General features: G+C 40.2%; 1 protein-coding gene across 2 annotated transcripts in view; it reads right to left on the reverse strand.

Moving 5' to 3' along the window:
* The window catches only part of LOC127645321 (phosphatidylinositol 4-phosphate 5-kinase type-1 gamma-like), a 74,154-nt gene extending 55,076 nt beyond the window's left edge, over positions 1-19,078 (reverse strand). For both annotated transcript variants that reach the window (XM_052128900.1, XM_052128901.1), the window contains exons 1-5: positions 18,861-19,078; positions 4,358-4,386; positions 4,035-4,127; positions 3,386-3,516; positions 1,882-1,999 (exon numbers count right to left, since the gene is read on the reverse strand). In XM_052128900.1, the coding sequence (XP_051984860.1) occupies positions 1,882-1,999; positions 3,386-3,516; positions 4,035-4,127; positions 4,358-4,386; positions 18,861-18,969 (480 nt within the window). In that variant the 5' untranslated portion in view covers positions 18,970-19,078. The remainder of the gene's footprint in view (positions 1-1,881; positions 2,000-3,385; positions 3,517-4,034; positions 4,128-4,357; positions 4,387-18,860) is intronic.
* Positions 19,079-24,218: the final 5,140 nt, after the last annotated feature.

Genomic DNA, 24,218 nt, shown 5'->3' on the forward strand with positions numbered 1-24,218 from the left:
TTCTCGTTCTTCTGGAGTCAGGTGAGTAAAACCGAGTTGCATGGGTTCTGTTTGAGGAAGAGTGATTGGGTATTGGGAGCTGGTAGGTACCGTTCTGAGTGGATGGCGTGAACGAATCAGATTGTCAATCTGAATGGTTAGCTTGATGAATTGATTCAGCGACCTCCCCTCATCTCGGCAGGCCAGTTCGGACTGCAACTCCAAGCTTAGTCCCTTGCGAAAGAGCAATTTGAGCGTACTCTCCACCCAATCAGTTTGTGCTGCTAGAGTACGAAAAGACAATGCGTATTCTGCTGCAGTACTCCTGCCCTGGCTCAACGCGAGTAGTTGATCATCAGCTCTCATACCTCCCTCTGGGTGTTCAAATATTTCCCGGAATCGTTGACGAAAGAGGTTAAACGATGGGAAAGCAGAACCATCCTCTCTCCAAACCGCGGTCACCCACTCTAGAGCCTTGTCAGTGAGGAGTGAGCAAACCAAGGAAATCTTGCTGGCATCGGTGCTATACATTGCATGTTGTTGATCAATGAATAGTGAACATTGCAGTAGGAATCCCTTGCATTTGGTTGGGTTACCATCAAACTTATCAGGAAGAGCCATACATGGGTTAAGTGTGAATGAAGGTGATGGAGGAGGATTAACACTCACGTTCGATGGTGGAGGTGCTGGGTTCACTAGTGACATTTGCAAACTCTGTAGCATTCTGACAAGCTCCTCCGTTACAGTGGTTAAATGGGTTAGCTGATGTTGATGAATGGCGAGTTGGTTAGCTTGAGTGGAAATTTCCGTGGACATTTGAACCAGAGCTGCTGGATCATGTGTTGGCGAAGTTTTCTGTAATGAAACTTCAGGAGAGTGAGGATCCATTTGCAGTTTTATTTCAATCGTGGTCGTACAGTCAGGGTCAGTAACCAGCAAACACAACAATAGAGAAAAGGCAGTTCGTAATCCAGAAACGGGCATAAGATCAGGGCAGGCAGAAAAGAATCAAGACAAAAGAAAACACGGAAAGAAACGCTCAGAATGATCACCAAGGTAGATACAAAACTTTGCAATGATTGAGAGTCTGAGAGCACCTTAAATAGTTCACTGATAAAGCTGCAAGGTAATCAGTGCCAGGTATGTGAGGAATGTAGTTCAAACGATCTAATATTCAGGAGAGGGTTCCCTCTGGTGGTGAGCAGGAGGAATTGCGGGAGTCTCATTTGTTACACATACAAATATTTTTTATATTATTCGGATGAATCCGTTATTCTTTTTGAAGTCATTATTCGTGAATTTCTGAATAATGTATTCAGCTTTGGGCACATCCGTATTGGATCTTATCCAATCACAATCATAACCACTAATCATAAGATCATATGATTAATTGGTGCAATATTCATCCGAATAGTCAATTAATCATTCTAATACTTACTAGATTAATTGTTTATTAAAATAATTAGTAGTTTAGTAGTTGTAGCCCTACTAAATATTAATGCTCATGTCATTAATGCTTATGCTCATACATAAAGATAAACATAATCCTAAAGTCATATTAATATCATATTTACACACTCACATTTACACGTGTTTCACAAGAGATCTCAACAATGTCTCAAACTCTGCAATCAAAAGTCAGATATCGTAATCAATATGAACTCAAATTCTTCCAAGACCAAATAATCTGAGCTATGTTATTTTACAGCTTCATACTCATACTGTATGTCATCAATACACATTTGTGTCTGTTTTTATTCCTCCACAATAATTTAAGGAGAATCATCTGGGATGAAACATTTTCTTCAAGGGTTTTTTTCATTTTATGTAAGCGGTCCATCTTCATCATTGCTGTAGTACTTAAGTGACTCTTAAACTTTGACCTTTCGTGATATTTCTTACCAGATAGTCATCAGGTCGAATCCCGAAGAGTTCTCTGAAGTAGCGGAATGCCACAGGAGCATACGTTTTAAACCGGAAGTCTGGATAGTGATGCGCTGGAGTCAAATTACTGCCCTCACTAAGAGAGAGAGTGAGAGATATAAAGATAGAGAGACAGAGAGAGTGAGAGAGAGAGAGAGAGCGAGAGAGAGATAGAGAGCGAGAGAGAGAAAGAGAGAGAGAGAAAGAAAAAGCGCGAGAGAGAAAGAGAGAGCGAGAGATAGAGAGACAGAGAGCGAGAGAGAGACATATAGAGAGAGAGAGAGCGAGAGAGAGTTCATTTTGATAACTACAGTATAAAGTTTGATGACTATTAAAATTAGGGCTGTCAATTGATTACAATGTTTCATTGAAATAATCACACAAGATGCCAATTAATTATTCAAATTAACGGCATATCAATATTTGATGAGAAAGGCCCCAAAATAGAGCCAAAGGTACCCAATTCTTTTCATGAGTTATGGCCCAAAATTGTATTTGATTTTGTTCACTATAGCACCACCTATGGGCCGATCGGGCCGATTCCATGCATATGGCGGCGCGAATTAAGCGAATGGCACGACTCGAACACGTGAAATCGCTTCATTCGCTTCTATAAAAATCAAAAAGAAAGCCTTTCTGCATTGAGATTATGTCAGCCACTGACGTACTGACATAGTAGCAGAAGAAATCTTGAAAAATGTATGAAATAATTGTTGTAGTGGTGTGTGGGCACCCGGGATACAACGTCATACATGTACAGAGACCGGACGAAAAAGACATCGCTTGGAGGAAAGTGAGCGAGGAAGTTGGACTACCTGGTAAGTTCTGAAAATATGCGCGTCTACTTGATTCCAGCTATTGGTTGAACTTTACTATGAACCAAGTCGTAGAAGCCCCTCCTCCTGTCCTTTTCTGGAAGAGAAGGGGGAATACTCGCGGATTTGCGTTACTCGCGCGAACGCAAGTTTAAACACAATGCGAGGCGAAATATGCCTTGTATGTGAACGCACCATAACACTAATTCCTCAGAGAGATTTCAAGCTGCATCCATTTAACTTGAGTGTTCTAGAATAGAATGTTATGTATTTTCAAACTGATTGGAAAAAAACATAGACTTACATTGACGGAATGTTCAAATGGACCAACGGAATGCTCGTTAGTTAAACTCCAACTGTCAAAATTTCAAATGTAAACAAACCCACAAAAGGCCTTTGATCTGCTCTCTCTCTCTCTTTTAAAATTAAGTAGTTGTAGCAAACTCCATTCTTGCATGGAATGACCATTTTTCACCATCCAATCAATTCCTGATAAACAAATTTAAATCCCGACCTACAATTTCTCTCCTCATTGAATATTCAGGTTTGCTTGTAGACATGTCACATTACCGAATTTAAATAGGAGGAATTTCAAGTTGACTTTAATTCTCAATGGTGGTTTAAGTCTCTGTTACCAGAAGAAGGTTCTCATACACTCTTATACAGACCTCGGGAAGAAAATGCTCTCCACCACGTAGAAGTCTTGCATGAGCACATCTCTCTCGGGTTTAGAGCTCAGGTTACCGACGGTGTAGCCGATCCCAAGCTGAATGGCTCCTTTCAGGGCAGACGAGGTCGTCTGTAGACACAGAAAACGAACCACATGGTAGGGACCACATGGTAAACAGGTGTTAAACTTGCTATAGTTTACGTTCACAGTGTTTCTTCATGAAATAATAATGTCAAATGTAAATCAAGTCAATCACTGCAACATTAGGGGCGGCTGTGGCTCAGGTGGTAGAGCGGGTTGGTTGCTAATCGCAGGGTTGGTGACTCCACATGCCGAAGTGTCCTTGGTGCAAGACACTGAACCCCAACTTGCTCCCAATGGCAGGTTAGCGCCATGCATGGCAGCTCTGCCGTCATTGGTGTGTGAGTGTGAATGGGACACATTGTAAATCGCTAAGGTTATAAAATGCGCTATATAAGTGCAGACCATTTACCATTTTACCATGTCACTAAAGGAACTGAGGTATGCATTAAAGGGTTGAAAAATGTGAGTTTTTAAGTGTTCAAGTGCATTTTGGGGCCACTGCATTTCGGCATAACATCAGCCACCATGCTCGGCATATGTCGATAGGCCAAGTGCACACGCACCTTTTTGTAGGTTGTCTCACCAGATGCATCTACACGCCTGTGACCGATCTTCTTCTCAGGACCATAGCTCGGGTGACAGGAGGAAGAAGGCATCTGAGAAACAAACATCACAAATGAGATTATTTATCAGTTAGTTCACCAAGACAGCAAAAACAGATGTTTCTCCTGAGAAAAAGTCTCCAAACACGTCTCTCCACAAAAGTCAGAGAGCTCAATATGAATTAGAAGTCTCCTGAGATATGAATGAGCCGTTCGGGACGAGACACCTAAACACTGACGCTTCTAAATGAAAGTTTAGTATTGATAACTGCATGATAACTTACCTCGGTTAAGTAGGTCTTCTTAACAGCGTCTGAAAGAGACATACAGACACATGAAGACATTTCTTTATTTTATGCTATTAAAGTAAAAGCAGCTGACAAATCAATTTACGGTTTCGCATAATCATGTTCCGCGAGGCAAGAAATCGAAAGCTCCTCATTCTATTAGCGTTACACGTACCCTAATAAAACTCATACAATAAAATGTTTGCCTTCAGATATTCAAATATTCTCTAGAGAGATGACTTAAATTATTAAGAGCCTAATAAACGTATGTGACAGGACGGAGGACGGGGCCGGGTCGTGATTCCGCACACCCGTCCCATTATCAGGCTAATCAAGCCTCAGAGAGGGATAAAGGCCGACTGGAGACTGCAGTGGGACTCGCCACTACCATCCACCCCAACAGAGCAGCGGCGCCCATCCGCTGGAGGACGGAGGAACCCTTGCCGCCTGGAAGCGGAGGAACGGCCGCCGACCGAGAGGGGAGGAGGGGCTTCCAACCAACCGTCTGGAGCGGTTACTGCTGCCAGGGACGGGGGAGACCCCTACCATCCACCAAAAATGCGGCGGGGCATTCCGTCCACCAGGGGCTGGAGGACTGCCTTCGATCCATCCGGGCGAGAGAGATTTACGGGCAGCTGTCCGACACCTTTGTGTGTTTGTCATTTTGGTTCAGTTTCTTATTAAAATATTATTTATATTCTCAAGCCGGTTCTCGCCTCCTCCTAATAAATTTTGGGTGAATGACAGTCAGAGGGCACACCGTGTGAGTGTGCAACGTTGTGTTGCCTTGCAGTGATTCACACTGATATTCCTGCACATGCTTAGAGGCGGAGTTACACACAAGTAAGTTGTCAGTCATTCCTCCGCACATGCTGCCGTGGAATTAAGGCAAAATAACAGAGCGTGAATGAGACGTGACCTTCTTTACACCCGAGAGGTGTATTTTATCCTTGCAACAGTGCTAAAGTCATCCACTCCTGCAGGAGAACAGACTGTGGGTCAGGCCACAAACTGTCCAAACCCATTACAGTTAGTGCGGCGAAAGAGCCAGAGGCGGCCTGAGTCTGTATCAATAAACACAAAGACACACAAGACCACCGACACCAAAACAAAAGCCACCAAAACCAGCTGAATTCACGACAGCTCACAATCACGAACGACTTGATTTGTAAGAAAAATGTATTATTTAGTTGTACAAAAAAGTACTATATATTACGGAAGCCCTGAAGCGCAAGGTGAAAAAATAAATACAAATGTGTCTCAGTTCGTTCCTGAGCCTGTCTTCCAAAAAAAATTATTTTTTCTCTCTTCAAAAAAACAAAACAAAAACAAAACATTTTTCTCTCCAAAATTCATTTTTTTCTCTCTTAAAAATGTTTTTTTGAAAAAAAAAAAAAAAAACATTTGAAGAGAGAAATGTTTTTTTTTTTTTAAGAGAACATATGTATTTTTTTATACATATGTTCTGAGAGAAAAAATTTAGTTGGAAGACTTAGGCTCAGGAACAAACTGAGACACATTTTTTATTTTTTTTCACCTTGTGATTCAGGGCTTCTGTAATATTTTATATATTTTTTCACCTTATGGTTCAGGGCTTCCATAATATATATAATATATATATATATATATATATATATATATATATATATATATATATATATATATATATAATAAGCTGTTGTAGAGGTAGACTGATAAATAGTTAATTGCTGCCGATAGTTACTTTTTGGAGCTATCGTTTATCAGTAAAAGTCTTTGCCGATAGTTTCAAACAAGTTTTTTTTTTATTTTTGATAATCCCTCCGTGTTCCTCAGTGGCCGGCGCTGAAGGATACCAAACTTAAAACAACTTGGTTCAGCGGCCTCTAGAGGTGAAAGAAAAACAATCACTGACTGTAAATATTCATCCATATTTTTATCCTTACGTCAATGCAAATTTAGCTTTTTTAATTAGATAAATCAATCGTTCTAAAATAAATTGAGGGCATGAAACGACTTTATGGAGAGTTACCTCGTCAGCACATACATTGTGTTTCCAACTATATATTAGGGATGCACCGATCCGATATCGGCTCCGATACTGACATTTTTAAATGGATCGGGTATCGGTCTGACGAGCCCGATCCAAATCTGATACTGTGTGTTAGTCATGTTCGTTACTCTCAAGCTCAAAAATGACATAAAAGAACCATAAAAACACCATTAAAGAAGTTCATATGACTCAATCACAAAAGGCTGTTTAATAAGTAAATATATAAAATGCACGAGCAGCTCCAGCACGTCAGTGAATGATGCTGCTCTGTTTACACACACACACACACACACACACACACACACACACACACACACACACACACACACACACACACACACACACACACACACACACTTCACGCGGTGCGCAACATTTGAACGCTACTCATCTCTATGTAGATGCTCAATAGTTCGGTTCACTTATAATGTGCATTTAGAACGGCACCGGAGGAGCATTTTACCAGAATGTGAATAAGAAGTGAATTAAACTACTGTGAACTTGCCCACAAACAGACACATACAGGACGTCCTGGAGAGTTCAGAATGTCAAAATAAAAGCATGAGGGTTTAAAAGTTAAAGGTGTCGCGATTGAGATATATTATTATATAATACTATTATAATGTATTATTATTTGTTTACTCATGATGATAATGTTGAAGTTGAATGGGTTCCAAAAATTAACTGTGAGAATGAAAAGTGAGCTGATATCTTACAACTAAATTGAACAAAAATTAGATCTGAATCTTTAAAGTCCAGAAAACCGTTGAGAAAATTTAGCAAAACAAAAAACGGTTTATTTTCTACTAATGACTTAAAGACTGGAATTACTGTTCATTTTGCTGCTACATTATCCAGGATACTAGTTAATAATAAAGTATTTCTTAATAAGCGATACATTTATATTGAACTAATGTGTAGTTAGAGGTTTGTGTTTCTTTACATATTAAAGAGTTCTACACAATAATGTAAAGATAATCTAAACTGATTATGTAAAATTACAACACTGGTATCGGATCGGGAACGGTATCGGCCGATACTGAGATTGCTGATATCGGATCGGAAGAGAAAAAGTGGTATCAGTGCATCCCTACTATACATCATCATAATAATAAAAATCCTGGTGATATATATATATATATATATATATGCAAAATCCTTAATTAGGTGATTATGTGATGGTCATGTGTCGGTCTGCGGGAGAGAGAGAGTGGTAAGGCTCGCCACCTGGTTCACAATGATCTTTAACACCCGTCTCTCGTTATAGCAGTTACCGTCATTATAAATAAACGTAAACACCTATAAAGTTGCACTCTTCGGGCTCTCTCCCCCTCTGATGCTGTGGCGCGGCTCTTAAGTCTCCCTCTGCCATCCCTATAATGAGAGACAGGTGTTAAAGATCATTGTGAACCAGCCTTACCACTCTCTCTCTCCCGCAGACCAACACATGACCATGCCTCCATGCCACAATAGGCTATAAAAAGCCTAAAAAGAGCACTTTAACAGAGCAAAGTCTTTGTCTTTTCAAAATAAGAGTCCTGTAATCAGTAAATGTATTTCAAGCTTGTTTATAGTCCCGCATTATGCTCAAAACTGCATCTGGGATTTGATTAATTTTGGTTTTTATCACCATAGTACGAAAAGGCTGAAAAAGTTTTTTTTTTTAATTCTATAAATCGATTTGAAAATCTATTGGCTGATTAATCATTATTAGACTTTCCACCAATATATCGCATCAGCAAAATCCACTATGAGACGACTTCTAGTCTGATGTAACACAGATTTAACAGACCTTATGAAAACAAAAATATGGTAATAACAAAAAATAACCGTTTCGGTATTTTGGACATAATACCATGTTTTTGGGCATGTAAATAGGGTAAAATTATGATCCTGAAAACATATTCTGTTCCAACTTTTATGGATCCTCTGAATTCAAAAACCATACAAATGATTATAAACTTCATTTTCATATGGAGCGTTATATAACATTCTCAAAGGATGTTTTGGGGACTGAAGCGCACTCTTTGATTGAGATGAACGGCACAACTTTCATCTCGGAGCTGCAGGCGATCAATTAAGGAAAGGTTTTATGAACACAATGATTGTTACGAGCCTCAGGACAACAGCACGACGAGATAATGAACCGAACGAAAGTCAGACAAATGTCTTTAGATCCTGCATAAAACCACAAACTGCTGAAGGAGAACACTCGTACAGAAAGATTTGGAAGATTTGAGACCATCTTAAAAAAATCAATGCAGTACTGCATCATAAATGCACTTGTACACTGTAAAAATCACTTTTTTGTGGCCGCTATTCGGTCCTTTAAAGAAGATCATTTAACTTTATAAGTAAAACTGTGTTGACTTGTTTTCTGAGAATATTTCTTAAATTTAGTATTTTTATCACCCCATTTGGCAAATTGTAAACATCACTTTATTGCAAAAAGTGAAAAGTTGCCTGACGCTTAAAATGACAGATTCAGTCGTATTTGAAAATATTTCAGTCCTATTAAATAAGTCTATTTATAAGTTACCGCATGAAGCACTTTTTAGGTTAACAAAACGAACAAAACATTTTACAGTACAAATCTGGCTAAATTTATGTTTAAAATAAGGAGAATTTATCATTTTTTTTTTGAAGAATCTGAATTTAAGGTACATTCTCTGAAAACAAATGCTATTAGCTCAATCAATTTGGTTTCAAGTAAATATATCTTACAGTCAAATATATAGAAAGGCAGACAGAAAGACAGGGATGTAGAAAGACTGCTGGGAAAGTAGACAGACAGACAGACAGACAGACAGACAAGACAGAAAGGAACATATATAGAAAGTAAGTGGCTAAAGGCACCTCTTGAGGTCAGGAGAGTGAGGTTTACACACTGCACAGCAATCTACCAGCTGGCTGCCGTTACACAAGCCTATTTATTTTGGTATTATAAGCACTGCATGTACAACTATATGCTTACGTTTAAATATTTGCATTTTGCATTATATTTCCCTGTCAGAAATGGTTAGTTATTAATACATCCTGCTTGTAAGATGAAATCAAGATCATTTGGCTTCTTCCTCATCTCTAAGCAAAGCAATTCTGTCTCTGCATAATGTTTTGACTTGTGCCTAAAATCTTCTAGAGGATTCAAAGGGATAAAAACAAATGCAGCTATCTTTGAGTGCTGTTATGTAGCATCTGGCACTACTGTGACAGAGCACCAGGCGTTTGTGTGCAGATGCCACAGGCTGCAGTCTTGAGCACTGCTTTACATAAGACTTATGTAACTCAACGGCTAAGTTATATAGAATCTATGAAGTCAATGAGACACGCGGGCAGATGTTCAAAGCTGATTAAACTACTTTACTAATGCAACTCCACTGGAGGACAACAAACATGACACGGGATGTTTTTTTCAGGATCCAGCAAGAAGGATTGCTCTTTCAGATCTCAGGAGACTTAATGGGGTTCTAAGTTTTGTGTCACTGAAGTATCTTTGTCTCAGAAATTTCTTAGGAGAAATAAAAATAGACACAAATGAGTCAATTGTTGACATTCATCTACATTTTACATTTACATTTATGCATTTGGCAGATGCTTTTATCCAAAGCGACTTACAGTGCACTTATTACAGGGATCAATCCCCCCAGAGCAACCTGGAGTTAAGTGCCTTGCATAAGGACACAATGGTGGTGTCTGTGGGGATAGAACCAGTGACCTTCTGATTACCAGTTATGTGCTTTAGACCACTACACCACCACCACTCCAAATCTGAGCACAGTTTGATAGACTAATAACCGTTGTAACAAGAGGTAGACCGATATATCAGTTTTAGAGACAATAGTTGCTTTTTGGAAATGTAAGCACAGTGTAGTTCTAGCAGGAAGACTAGCAGCTGTACATCATCACACCGTTAGCTGGGTAACTCCTAGCCAATCACATGTAAGCTGTCGCTTATAAATCTGCTCACAATCTATCACATTGCTGTTTCAGTGTGCTAACACGGCAACCTCCACCACCCCACCACCACCTGTTGAGCCCTGTCCCGCACGTTGGTAGGCTCCTTGCCCCTGCCTCCTATCTCCGGCAGGATATGACGGTTCCGAGTACAACTTCTTCGGACCGCCTACGCCAAAGAGAGACATTACTTTTCTGTTTTATATTCATCAAATAAATGTCATCTTAAATTTCACTTAACAAGGCTTGTAATACTATTCCTCGAATTAAAACGTTTTTTTCTGCACTTTACACAACAGTGAACGACGAGGGGCGTATCCATACCATTTTTTCAGGAGTGCCCAGGTAAGACCCAGTGACTTTATTGGGGTGGCCAAAAGAATTCACTACTGCCTGGGTTGGTGTGGATGTTTGATGCATGTTTTTACTAGCTGTACCAATGTAGTCACGAGTTCAGAACCCAACTTGATCCGCTTTTCCATGTTGCTGAATATGCTTTTATGTACTGATCCTACGTTGGCATCGTTGGCACGGCTACAAGTTGTTTCTTTTTCCACAAACTGCAGTTAGTTTAGCATTCCCTTGTATTAGCTTTGCGTTCCCGTGCAATACATTTTGCGTTCCCTTGCATTAGCTTTGAGTTCCCTTGCAATACATTTTGCGTTCCCTTGCATTAGCTTTGTGTTCCCTTGCAATACATTTTGCGTTCCCTTGCATTAGCTTTGTGTTCCCTTGCAATACAATTTGCGTTCCCTTGCATTAGCTTTGTGTTCCCTTGCAATACAATTTGCGTTCCCTTGTATTAGCTTTGCCTTCCCTTGCAATACAATTTGCGTTCCCTTGCATTAGCTTTGTGTTCCCTTGCAATACAATTTGCATTCCCTTGTATTAGCTTTGCCTTCCCTTGCAATACAATTTGCGTTCCCTCAATTAGCTTTGCGTTCCCTTGCATTAGTTTAGCGTTCCCTCGTATTAGCTTTGCGTTCCCTTGCAATACAATTTGCGTTCCCTCGTATTAGCTTTGCGTTCCCTTGCAATACAGTTTGCGTTCCCTCGTATTAGCTTTGCGTTCCCTTGCAATACAATTTGCTTTCCCTTGTATTAGCTTTGCGTTCCCTTGCAATACAATTTGCATTCCCTTGTATTAGCTTTGTGTTCCCTTGCATTAGCTTTGTGTTCCCTTGCATTACAATTTGCGTTCCCTTGTATTAGCTTCGCCTTCCCTTGCAATACAATTTGCGTTCCTTCGTATTAGCTTTGCGTTCCCTTGCATTAGTTTAGCGTTCCCTCGTATTAGCTTTGCGTTCCCTTGCAATACAATTTGCGTTCCCTCGTATTAGCTTTGCGTTCACTTGCAATACAGTTTGCGTTCCCTTGTATTAGCTTTGCGTTCCCTTGCAATACATTTGCGTTCCCTCGTATTAGCTTTGCGTTCCCTTGCAATAAAATTTGCGTTCCCTTGTATTAGCTTTGCGTTCCCTTGCAATACAATTTGCGTTCCCTCGTATTAGCTTTGCGTTCCCTTGCAATACAGTTTGCATTCCCTCGTATTAGCTTTGCGTTCCCTTGCAATACAATTTGCGTTCCCTTGTATTAGCTTTGCGTTCCCTTGCAATACAATTTGCATTCCCTTGTATTAGCTTTGCGTTCCCTTGCAATACATTTGCGTTCCCTCGTATTAGCTTTGCATTCCCTTGCAATAAAATTTGCGTTCCCTTGTATTAGCTTTGCGTTCCCTTGCATTAGTTTAGCGTTCCCTTGTATTAGCTTTGCATTCCCTTGCATTAGTTTAGCGTTCCCTTGTATTAGCTTTGCATTCCCTTGCAATACAATTTGCGTTCCCTTGTATTAGCTTTGCGTTCCCTTGCAATACAATTTGCGTTCCCTCGTATTAGCTTTGCGTTCCCTTGCAATACAATTTGCGTTCCCTTGTATTAGCTTTGCGTTCCCTTGCAATACAATTTGCGTTCCCTTGTATTAGCTTTGCGTTCCCTTGCAATACAATTTGCGTTCCCTTGTATTAGCTTTGCGTTCCCTTGCAATACAATTTGCGTTCCCTTGTATAAGCTTTGCGTTCCCTTGCAATACAATTTGCGTTCCCTTGTATTAGCTTTGCGTTCCCTTGCATTAGTTTAGCGTTCCCTTCTATTAGCTTTGCGTTCCCTTGCAATACAATTTGCGTTCCCTCGTATTAGCTTTGCGTTCCCTTGCAATACATTTTGCGTTCCCTTGCATTAGCTTTGTGTTCCCTTGCATTACAATTTGCGTTCCCTTGTATTAGCTTTGCCTTCCCTTGCAATACAATTTGCGTTCCCTCGTATTAGCTTTGCGTTCCCTTGCATTAGTTTAGTGTTCCCTCAGTATTAGCTTTGTGTTCCCTTGCAATACAATTTGCGTTCCCTTGTATTAGCTTTGCGTTCCCTTGCAATACAATTTGCATTCCCTTGTATTAGCTTTGCGTTCCTTGCAATACAATTTGCATTCTCTTGTATTAGCTTTGCGTTCCCTTGCAATACATTTGCGTTCCCTCGTATTAGCGTTGCATTCCCTTGCAATAAAATTTGCGTTCCCTTGTATTAGCTTTGCGTTCCCTTGCAATACAATTTGCGTTCCCTCGTATTAGCTTTGTGTTCCCTTGCAATAAAATTTGCGTTCCCTTGTATTAGCTTTGCGTTCCCTTGCAATAAAATTTGCGTTCCCTTGTATTAGCTTTGTGTTCCCTTGCAATAAAATTTGCGTTCCCTTGTATTAGCTTTGCGTTCCCTTGCAATACAGTTTGCGTTCCCTCGTATTAGCTTTGCGTTCCCTTGCAATACAATTTGCGTTCCCTTGTATTAGCTTTGCGTTCCCTTGCATTAGTTTAGCGTTCCCTTGTATTAGCTTTGCATTCCCTTGCAATACAATTTGCGTTCCCTCGTATTAGCTTTGCGTTCCCTTGCAATACAATTTGCGTTCCCTCGTATTAGCTTTGCGTTCCCTTGCAATACAATTTGCGTTTCCTTGTATTAGCTTTGCGTTCCCTTGCATTAGTTTAGCGTTCTCTTGCATTACCTTTGCGTTCCCTTGCAATACAATTTGCGTTCCCTTGTATTAGCTTTGCGTTCCCTTGCAATACAATTTGCGTTCCCTTGTATTAGCTTTGCGTTCCCTTGCAATACAATTTGCGTTCCCTTGTATTAGATTTGCGTTGCCTTGCAATACAATTTGCGTTCCCTTGTATTAGCTTTGCGTTCCCTTGCAATACAATTTGCGTTCCCTTGTATTAGCTTTGCGTTCCCTTGCAATACAATTTGCGTTCCCTTGTATTAGCTTTGCGTTCCCTTGCAATACAATTTGCGTTCCTTGTATTAGCTTTGCGTTCCCTTGCATTAGTTTAGGGTTCCCTTCTATTAGCTTTGCGTTCCCTTGCAATACAATTTGCATTCCCTTGTATTAGTTTTGTGTTCCCTTGCAATACAATTTGCGTTCCCTCATATTAGCTTTGCGTTCCCTTGCAATACAATTTGCGTTCCCTCGTATTAGCTTTGCGTTCCCTTGCAATACAATTTGCGTTCCCTCGTATTAGCTTTGCGTTCCCTTGCAATACAATTTGCGTTCCCTTGTATTAGCTTTGCGTTCCCTTTCAATACAATTTGCGTTCCCTCGTATTAGTTTTGTGTTCCCTTTCAATACAATTTGCGTTCCCTCGTATTAGCTTTGCGTTCCCTTGCAATACAAATTGCATTCCCTCGTATTAGCTTTGCGTTCCCTTGCAATACAATTTGCATTCCCTCGTATTAGCTTTGCGTTCCCTTGCAATACAATTTGCGTTCCGTCTGTATTAGCTTTGCGTTCCCTTGCAATACAATTTGCGTTCCCTTGTATTAGCTTTGCGTTCCCTTGCAATACAATTTGCGTTCCCTTGTATTAGCTTTGTGTTCCCTTGCAATACAATTTGCGTTCCGTCGTATTAGCTTTGCGTTCCCTTGCAATACAATTTACGTTCCTTGTATTAGCTTTGCGTTCCTTGCAATACAATTTACGTTCCGTCGTATTAGCTTTGCGTTCCCTTGCAATACAATTTGCGTTCCCTTGTATTAGCTTTGCGTTCCCTTGCAATACAATTTGCGTTCCCTTGTATTAGCTTTGCGTTCCCTTGCAATACAATTTGCGTTCCCTTGTATTAGCTTTGCGTTCCTTGCAATACAATTTATGCTTCCTTGTATTAGCTTTGCGTTCCCTTGCAATACAATTTGCGTTCCTTGTATTAGCTTTGCGTTCCTTGCAATACAATTTGCGTTCCCTTGTATAAGCTTTGCGTTCCCTTGCAATACAATTTGCGTTCCCTTGTATTAGCTTTGCGTTCCCTTGCATTAGTTTAGCGTTCCCTTCTATTAGCTTTGCGTTCCCTTGCAATACAATTTGCGTTCCCTCGTATTAGCTTTGCGTTCCCTTGCAATACATTTTGCGTTCCCTTGCATTAGCTTTGTGTTCCCTTGCATTACAATTTGCGTTCCCTTGTATTAGCTTTGCCTTCCCTTGCAATACAATTTGCGTTCCCTCGTATTAGCTTTGCGTTCCCTTGCATTAGTTTAGTGTTCCCTCGTATTAGCTTTGTGTTCCCTTGCAATACAATTTGCGTTCCCTTGTATTAGCTTTGCGTTCCCTTGCAATACAATTTGCATTCCCTTGTATTAGCTTTGCGTTCCCTTGCAATACAATTTGCATTCTCTTGTATTAGCTTTGCGTTCCCTTGCAATACATTTGCGTTCCCTCGTATTAGCGTTGCATTCCCTTGCAATAAAATTTGCGTTCCCTTGTATTAGCTTTGCGTTCCCTTGCAATACAATTTGCGTTCCCTCGTATTAGCTTTGTGTTCCCTTGCAATAAAATTTGCGTTCCCTTGTATTAGCTTTGCGTTCCCTTGCAATAAAATTTGCGTTCCCTTGTATTAGCTTTGTGTTCCCTTGCAATAAAATTTGCGTTCCTTGTATTAGCTTTTGCGTTCCCTTGCAATACAGTTTATGCTCCCTCAGTATTAGCTTTGTGTTCCCTTGCAATACAATTTGCGTTCCTTGTATTAGCTTTGCGTTCCCTTGCATTAGTTTAGCGTTCCCTTGTATTAGCTTTGCATTCCTTTGCAATACAATTTGCGTTCCTCGTATTAGCTTTGCGTTCCCTTGCAATACAATTTGCGTTCCCTCAGTATTAGCTTTGCGTTCCTTGCAATACAATTTAGCGTTTCCTTGTATTAGCTTTGATGCTCCTTGCATTAGCGTTCCCTTGCAATACAATTTGCGTTCCCTTGTATTAGCTTTGTGTTCCCTTGCAATACAATTTGCGTTCCCTTGTATTAGCTTTGCATTCCCTTGCAATACAATTTATGTTCCTTTGTATTAGACTTTGCGTTGCCTTGCAATACAATTTGCGTTCCCTTGTATTAGCTTTGCGTTCCCTTGCAATACAATTTGCGTTCCCTTGTATTAGCTTTGCGTTCCCTTGCAATACAATTTGCGTTCCCTTGTATTAGCTTTGCGTTCCCTTGCAATACAATTTGCGTTCCTTGTATTAGCTTTGCGTTCCCTTGCATTAGTTTAGGGTTCCTTCTATTAGCTTTGCGTTCCCTTGCAATACAATTTGCATTCCCTTGTATTAGTTTTGTGTTCCCTTGCAATACAATTTGCGTTCCCTCATATTAGCTTTGCGTTCCTTGCAATACAATTTGCGTTCCCTCAGTATTAGCTTTGCGTTCCTTGCAATACAATTTATGCTCCCTCGTATTAGCTTTATGTTCCCTTGCAATACAATTTACGTTCCTTTGTATTAGCTTTGCGTTCCCTTTCAATACAATTTGCGTTCCTCAGTATTAGCTTTGCGTTCCCTTGCAATACAAATTGCGTTCCTCAGCATTAGCTTTGCGTTCCCTTGCAATACAATTTGCGTTCCTCGTATTAGCTTTATGCTCCCTTGCAATACAATTTACGTTCCCTCGTATTAGCTTTGCGTTCCCTTGCAATACAATTTGCGTTCCCTCGTATTAGCTTTGCGTTCCTTGCAATACAATTTGCGTTCCTCTGTATTAGCTTTGTGTTCCCTTGCAATACAATTTGCGTTCCTCAGTATTAGCTTTGCGTTCCCTTGCAATACAATTTGCGTTCCCTTGTATTAGCTTTGCGTTCCCTTGCAATACGATTTACGTTCCCTCAGTATTAGCTTTGCGTTCCCTTGCAATACAATTTGCGTTCCCTCGTATTAGCTTTATGCGTTCCCTTGCAATACAATTTGCGTTCCCTTGTATTAGCTTTATGTTCCCTTTCAATACAATTTGCGTTCCCTCAGTATTAGCTTTGCGTTCCTTGCAATACAAATTGCATTCCCTCGCATTAGCTTTGCGTTCCCTTGCAATACAAATTGCATTCCCTCGTATTAGCTTTGCGTTCCCTTGCAATACAATTTGCGTTCCCTCGTATTAGCTTTGCGTTCCCTTGCAATACAATTTGCGTTCCGTCGTATTAGCTTTGCGTTCCCTTGCAATACAATTTGCGTTCCCTTGTATTAGCTTTGCGTTCCCTTGCAATACAATTTGCGTTCCCTCGTATTAGCTTTGCGTTCCCTTGCAATACAATTTGCGTTCCCTTGTATTAGCTTTGCGTTCCCTTTCAATACAATTTGCGTTCCCTCGTATTAGCTTTGCGTTCCCTTGCAATACAAATTGCATTCCCTCGCATTAGCTTTGCGTTCCCTTGCAATACAATTTGCGTTCCTCAGTATTAGCTTTATGTTCCCTTGCAATACAATTTGCGTTCCCTCAGTATTAGCTTTGCGTTCCCTTGCAATACAATTTGCGTTCCTCGTATTAGCTTTGCGTTCCCTTGCAATACAATTTGCGTTCCCTCAGTATTAGCTTTGCGTTCCCTTGCAATACAATTTGCGTTCCTCGTATTAGCTTTATGCGTTCCTTGCAATACAATTTGCGTTCCTTGTATTAGCTTTGCGTTCCCTTGCAATACAATTTACGTTCCTCGTATTAGCTTTGCGTTCCCTTGCAATACAATTTGCGTTCCTCAGTATTAGCTTTTGCGTTCCTTGCAATACAATTTACGTTCCCTTGTATTAGCTTTGCGTTCCCTTTCAATACAATTTGCGTTCCCTCGTATTAGCTTTGCGTTCCCTTGCAATACAAATTGCATTCCCTCGCATTAGCTTTGCGTTCCCTTGCAATACAAATTGCATTCCCTCGTATTAGCTTTGCGTTCCCTTGCAATACAATTTGCATTCCCTCGTATTAGCTTTGCGTTCCCTTGCAATACAATTTGCGTTCCGTCGTATTAGCTTTGCGTTCCCTTGCAATACAATTTGCGTTCCCTTGTATTAGCTTTGCGTTCCCTTGCAATACAATTTGCGTTCCCTTGTATTAACTTTGCGTTCCCTTGCAATACAATTTGCGTTCCCTCATATTAGTTTTGCGTTCCCTTGCAATACATTTTGCTTTACCTGCAATCATTTTGCATTCACTCACAATAGTTTAGTGTTCCTTTGCAATATGTTTGCATTCCCCCGCAAGAGTCTTGTGATCCCACAATACATTTTGCATTCCCTCACATTTTGTTCTCTCCCTCATTAGTTTTGCGTTAAGTTTCTCATTCCCTTGCAATAGTTTGTATTTTCTCATAATTGCGTATCCTTGAAATGATTTTGGGTTCCCAAAATACCTTTATACATCACTTATGGAAATTAACCACGGTTTTACTTTAGTACCCATAGTTGAACTACATTTCTTGAAGTAAAACCATAGTAACCACAAAACTGACCATGGTATTAAAAATATACGTGTCCCTCCCTTTACTCTAAGGGGCTATTTTGAGTAACACCTAAGTAATTGAGTACATTAAGACCAGGAACATGAATGAAGTAAGAAAGTAACTAGAATTCATTTTGATTTCATGTTGACTTTAAAGCCTCCCCTGAGTATTGTTGTTAAAATGGTTCCCAAGTTTTCTTAACACGTCAAGTGTGCCTGATCTCCCCTGCAGCATGAAGGTGTGCTTGTAAGCAAAGCTGCAGTACAGGTATAAGCATGTCTGTTTGCATGAGACTTGCACGCTCAGCATTGAGGTTTGACATAGTTCAGGTCACCTGCTGAATCCTCCTTTGAAACCAAACTTCACATTACAAAGCTTATAATGCAAATGCATTTTAGTTTTCTTCATTTACAATCCAACTTGGAGAATCCAATCAAAACGGTGTGGAACAGAATGAGGGACAGAACCCCCAAAATACCCCCTAATAATCAAAACAAACAAGTACAATTTTCAAACAGAATTTCACATTTAACAATGCCATGGTAAGACATTTTGTTCCACTTTGTATTTTTATAGAAATGCAATGTACATGCATTTACACAGGAGATTAAATACTCTAAAAAGATTATTTTTGATACCATGCACGGATTAGCACGGTGTTGTCTTATGGCAATGCAATTTAAATGGTTTGGCAAAAGAAATCCGACCACTATGTCAACTGAAAGCCGCATACCGAGATCTCCAGCGTCCATCCCGCATCCCGCACCGACCACCGCGTCTGCGTCCTCCGTCAGCGCAGCGCATCCGCCGGCCCCGGGCAGTGTCGCAGCGGGTCCCTCCATCAGATCCTGATCAAACGGGCCGTCCAGCGTTATATACTATCAAACACCGATAACGGAACCCGCTACATGATCCCGTCTCCTGTCCGTGTGTGTGAGCGCGCTCCTGCCAGCTGCCGCTTCTTCAATACGATGACGTCACAGACCTGCCTGGGCCAGTGACGTCATCGTATTTTTTGTATATATATATATATATATATATATATATATATATATATATATATATATATATATATATATATATATATATATATATATATATTTTTTTTTTTTTTTTTTTTTTGCCGTTCTCCGTAGAAAAGAGTATGTGTAAAGTCACATAAATAAAAAATACAAAATCACCAACATTGCCAGAGAAAATCATTTTACATAAATTGCTATTCCTTTAGCAAGAAGTTACATGTTTTCAGTGCTTGTAAAATGTGAAAAAAAATATATATATATTTAATTTGCCCAGTATAGTCTAATTAGCAGGCCTAATAACAATATGCAGGCCCACTACTTTACATTTCAAATCATCATCTTTAAAATAAAAATATTACATAATTTTCCAAAATTCTTCCAAAACAATCTTTAATACAAGTGTGCGAAGACATCCGACTCGAGGATGCCCTTTCAAAATGACGTCAGACACGAAGGAATTTGCATAACTTCATAAATCCATAGTGCCAGTTGTTTAAGCGCACATTTCTTTGGCAAATAAACCGCACACTTTGTTTCAGATGCCTATATCATCGTTTTAGTGGAAGATTGAACAATGAAAAAAGCTAAATACCGCATTGCAGTTTTTCATAGAGAAATACTGAGCCCTAGAAGAAACTCAAATTGCAAAGCACCTGAGACTCACCTGTGCCACACTAACATTTATTTCTCTTTGAAAACCAAAATCAAGTAATTCTAACTTAACTAAACCTAAGATAAGCCTGTGCTTTCTTTTAAAATACTGCTTTATGTTATTATAATTAGTTGACATTTACATATGTTCCTTATGTTATATTCCCATAGCAACAATAACAATAATAATAATAATAACAAGAAACATAAATCAAATAATTGTTTGAAATGAGAGACACAAAGTTTGTCCTCCTCCGCTGAACCCTCCATTGACTTTTCACTTAAGTATAATTTAGGAGTACTTTTTTACACCCCTGTCAGTGATTGTAAACTATAGCAAGTTTAACACATGAACAGAATATTTTGGCTATTGTCATTTGGGGACTCAATAATTGCATCTCATGCAATTTCAGTGTAGATATAATATATAATTTAATTAATATCTAAATCGTCAGTCAGGAATTTAATGGGGTCATACAGTATAATGCAAAATCGAAATCTCCTTGAAAAACGAGACAATTCATGAAAAAACAAATCTTTCTAAATAAAAGAGATTGGTGTACTATGAAAACAAGCTTTCATTTTTAGAAAGAAAGTTTAAAAAAAGTGCAAATGGTGTTAGATGCTAATTGCACCCCTGATTAAATACTAACATATATAATAGGGGCATCACTGCAGCGTGTTTGTGTATTAACCCCAACCATACATTATAAAAATGAACCATTGTTTCACTACAGTAACACTAGTAGCACCATGATATTTTATAGTACTGTAAATCATACTAACCACAAAACCAACATGGTTATAATATGGTATATTAACACCATATTACTATAGTAACACCATAGTTAATTGCATTAAAACTATGGCTTCTGCCAAAAAACATAGTTACTATAATATAACTATAGTAAAAACATGGGAAATTTTACCTGGATCAAACCATTCTCTCAACTCTCCGACTTGAGAGAATGTGAGGAATCGACCTTTATAATTATTTGTATATATATATTTACACAGCTCTCTGGAAATCTCAATTGTGATTGGTCAGTGGCGCCATCTTGTGGTCTGATATGTTTCAGTAACATCCGCACAGTCACATATCAGACCGCTCATCCGGGTGTCTGAGCCATCTTTACCTAATCTCGGATCACTGAGATCGATACAAGTACGCTAATTGTGGCAGGGCGGAGGGCGGGGCCGGGTCGTGATCATACACACCCGGTCCCTTATCAGGCTAATTAAGCCTTGGAGAGGGATAAAGGCCGATGGCAGACGGTGGTGCGACGAGAGAGAGAGATAGTTTACGGACATGTCCGTCATGTTTGTGTTTGTGTCCTTGTATTAAGTTTACTAATTAAACTGTTATTTATATTGTCAAGCCGGTTCTCGCCTCCTCCTTTCCATTGATCCCTTTACACTGGTGTCGAAACCCGGGAAGGTGGAGAGATGCCCGTCGCGGAGTCCTCGACACTGCTGTCCACCCAGGGGAGCGCCGCTGCCATCCACCGGGGGAGGGAGTAGACCTACCGGCATCCGCGAGTCGAGTGGGGACTGGACTCCCCGACCGCCTGGAGCGATGGAGCCGCTGCCAGAGGCGGAGGAGAGCCCTGCCATCCCCCAGAAACACGGAGGGGTCGATGGAAGACCACCATCCGCGAGGGGAGGAGAGAAGTGTCACCCCTTCAGGATGATACTAAACCCCTCTGCTTCGTGTCGGCATCCTGATCACATTGTTGTGGTCGCCACTGCAGCGACATTAGGGGGGCAGTTCATCATCACTTTCTAAACGGCTCGAAATCTTCAAGGATATGAGAGCAACTTGTGGGAAATCTTGACAAACTTTGTGCTGTTCCTGTCCGGGTGTAGCACCTGTTGCACTGCAGATCCTTCTGAAGAGTCCAGCCTGACCTCATGAAAATTATGTGACTGTGGCACCATTGCAAAATTAAATTGGGTGGTTCATTACACGAATCGCTGCAGTTTTGAGGTGAAATGTCCACAGAGGGGCGCTAAAAGCAAGCTTTATGTTCTTCCAGAAAGATTAGGTTTTTAAAGGGATAGTTCACCCAAAAATGAAAATTCTCAAATGTTTTCCTCACCCTGATGATGTATCAGGTGTGTAGGACTTTCTTTCTTCACCAGAACACATTTGAAGAAAAACAGAAAAATATCTTAGCTCAGTAGGTCCTTAAAATGCAAGTGGCTATTTTTGAAGGTGCAAAAATCACAGACATTCAGACATTTCATCTATATGACCCCAGCTGTTAAATGAATGTCTTCTAGACACATAGAAGACATTCTAGACAGCACAAATCAAGCACAATTGAACGGCAACGGTTCGGAGCGATTTGGAGTGACGTCACTGCTCACGAAAAGTGTCTTGCTATATCTAAGGGAGGGACATATTTGCATATATTTTGTTTCTTTTAATGGCACACATCAGCACAAACCAAGCACAAATGAACAGCACCGGTTTGGAGCGATTTGAACCTAATGGGTTGGTGACGTCACAAGCGGTGAAGTTGGGTGAGGCATATGGCGGGTACTGTGTGTGTTTCAGGTCGGGGTGCGGGTCGGGAGGCTGGTCCTGTTGAGAGCATCACATTACAGCTCCCATCCTGGACACAGATCAGTGTGCGTGCTCAGGTAGGGTTGCATTCAACGTTTCACAGCAACAGTGATTGAGCCAGCATTAACTTCTCTTATTCTTCGCATCCGTTTCTCATTTGCAGATTCAATAATATCACGTAAACTGCTCATAACATCGTCCAATGACTGGACGTCTTACATCCTCTTTGAGTGGCACGTGGGAGGGGGGTGTGTCTTACCATTGAGTATAAAGTTCATTGGTTGCTCTCATGACTCAACAGTCCAATGGCATTTGTTTTAACAGAATTCTCAATTGGAGAAAAAGTGCATTAAAAAGTGCATTTAAATACTCATTAATGTACTCATTTATTGCTACATTTAATGATATTTATACCTGAAATAAGTACAATAATGCACAATTTTATTGTTAAATATAAGTACATTTTTAAACATGAATTAAACAAATCGGGTCTCGATTTGGTTGCATAAATTGCTTTGTTTGATTTGTATCAGCTTTTGTACTTTATTTCACTTTATTCTTCCTTGTTGAGGTTTATTTTGCTTTTGTATATTTTTTGGATTTGTGTTGTAGCACTTTGAGTGTGCAAAGCGCTTTATAAATTAAATGCATTATTATTATTATTATTATTATTACTCCTCTCCACAGAGTGAAAGGATCTTGCTGCTGAATACTCCACTAGTGGAGTGGTGGTGGCGTAGTGGGCTAAAGCACAAAACTGGTAATCAGAAGGTTGCTGGTTCGATCCCCACAGCCACCACCATTGTGTCCTTGAGCAAGACACTTAACTCCAGGTTGCTCCGGGGGGTAATAAGTGCTCTGTAAGTCACTTTGGAGTGATTTCCTCTCCAAAGTGACTGGAGGGTTGTGCATAGAGTAAAAGATTTATCATGGGATTTAAGAATCGATATCGAGATATCGCTATGCATCAGAAAATCGATATTTTTACCCACCCCTAAAAGTTACACAATTAAAACTGATGAAATGTTGTTATTAAATTGCATTGCACGGATCTTAAAAATAGGCTAAATCTTCTATTTGCATTTGTGGTCAAATATAACATATACACTCACCTAAAGGATTATTAGGAACACCATACTAATACTGTGTTTGATCCTCTTTACTGCCCAGTTGGCACTAAGGGGCCTAAAGAGTGCCAAGAAAACATCCCCCACACCATTACACCACCACCACCAGCCTGCACAGTGGTAACAAGGCTTGATGGATCCATGTTCTCATTCTGTTTACGCCAAATTCTGACTCTACCATCTGAATGTCTCAACAGAAATCGAGACTCATCAGACCAGGCAACATTTTTCCAGTCTTCAACTGTCCAATTTTGGTGAGCTCTTGCAAATTGTAGCCTCTTTTTCCTATTTGTAGTGGAGATGAGTGGTACCCGGTGGGGTCTTCTGCTGTTGTAGCCCATCCGCCTCAAGGTTGTGCGTGTTGTGGCTTCACAAATGCTTTGCTGCATACCTCGGTTGTAACGAGTGGTTATTTCAGGCAAAGTTGCTCTTCTATCAGCTTGAATCAGTCGGCCCATTCTCCTCTGACCTCTAGCATCAACAAGGCATTTTCGCCCACAGGACTGCCACATACTGGATGTGTTTCCCTTTTCACACCATTCTTTGTAAACCCTAGAAATGGTTGTGCGTGAAAATCCCAGTAACTGAGCAGATTGTGAAATACTCAGACCGGCCCGTCTGGCACCAACAACCATGCCACGCTCAAAATTGCTTAAATCACCTTTCTTTCCCATTCTGACATTCAGTTTGGAGTTCAGGAGATTGTCTTGACCAGGACCACA

Source organism: Xyrauchen texanus, chromosome 6 (assembly GCF_025860055.1).
Source record: "Xyrauchen texanus isolate HMW12.3.18 chromosome 6, RBS_HiC_50CHRs, whole genome shotgun sequence".
Classification (NCBI taxonomy): Eukaryota; Metazoa; Chordata; class Actinopteri; order Cypriniformes; family Catostomidae; genus Xyrauchen; species Xyrauchen texanus.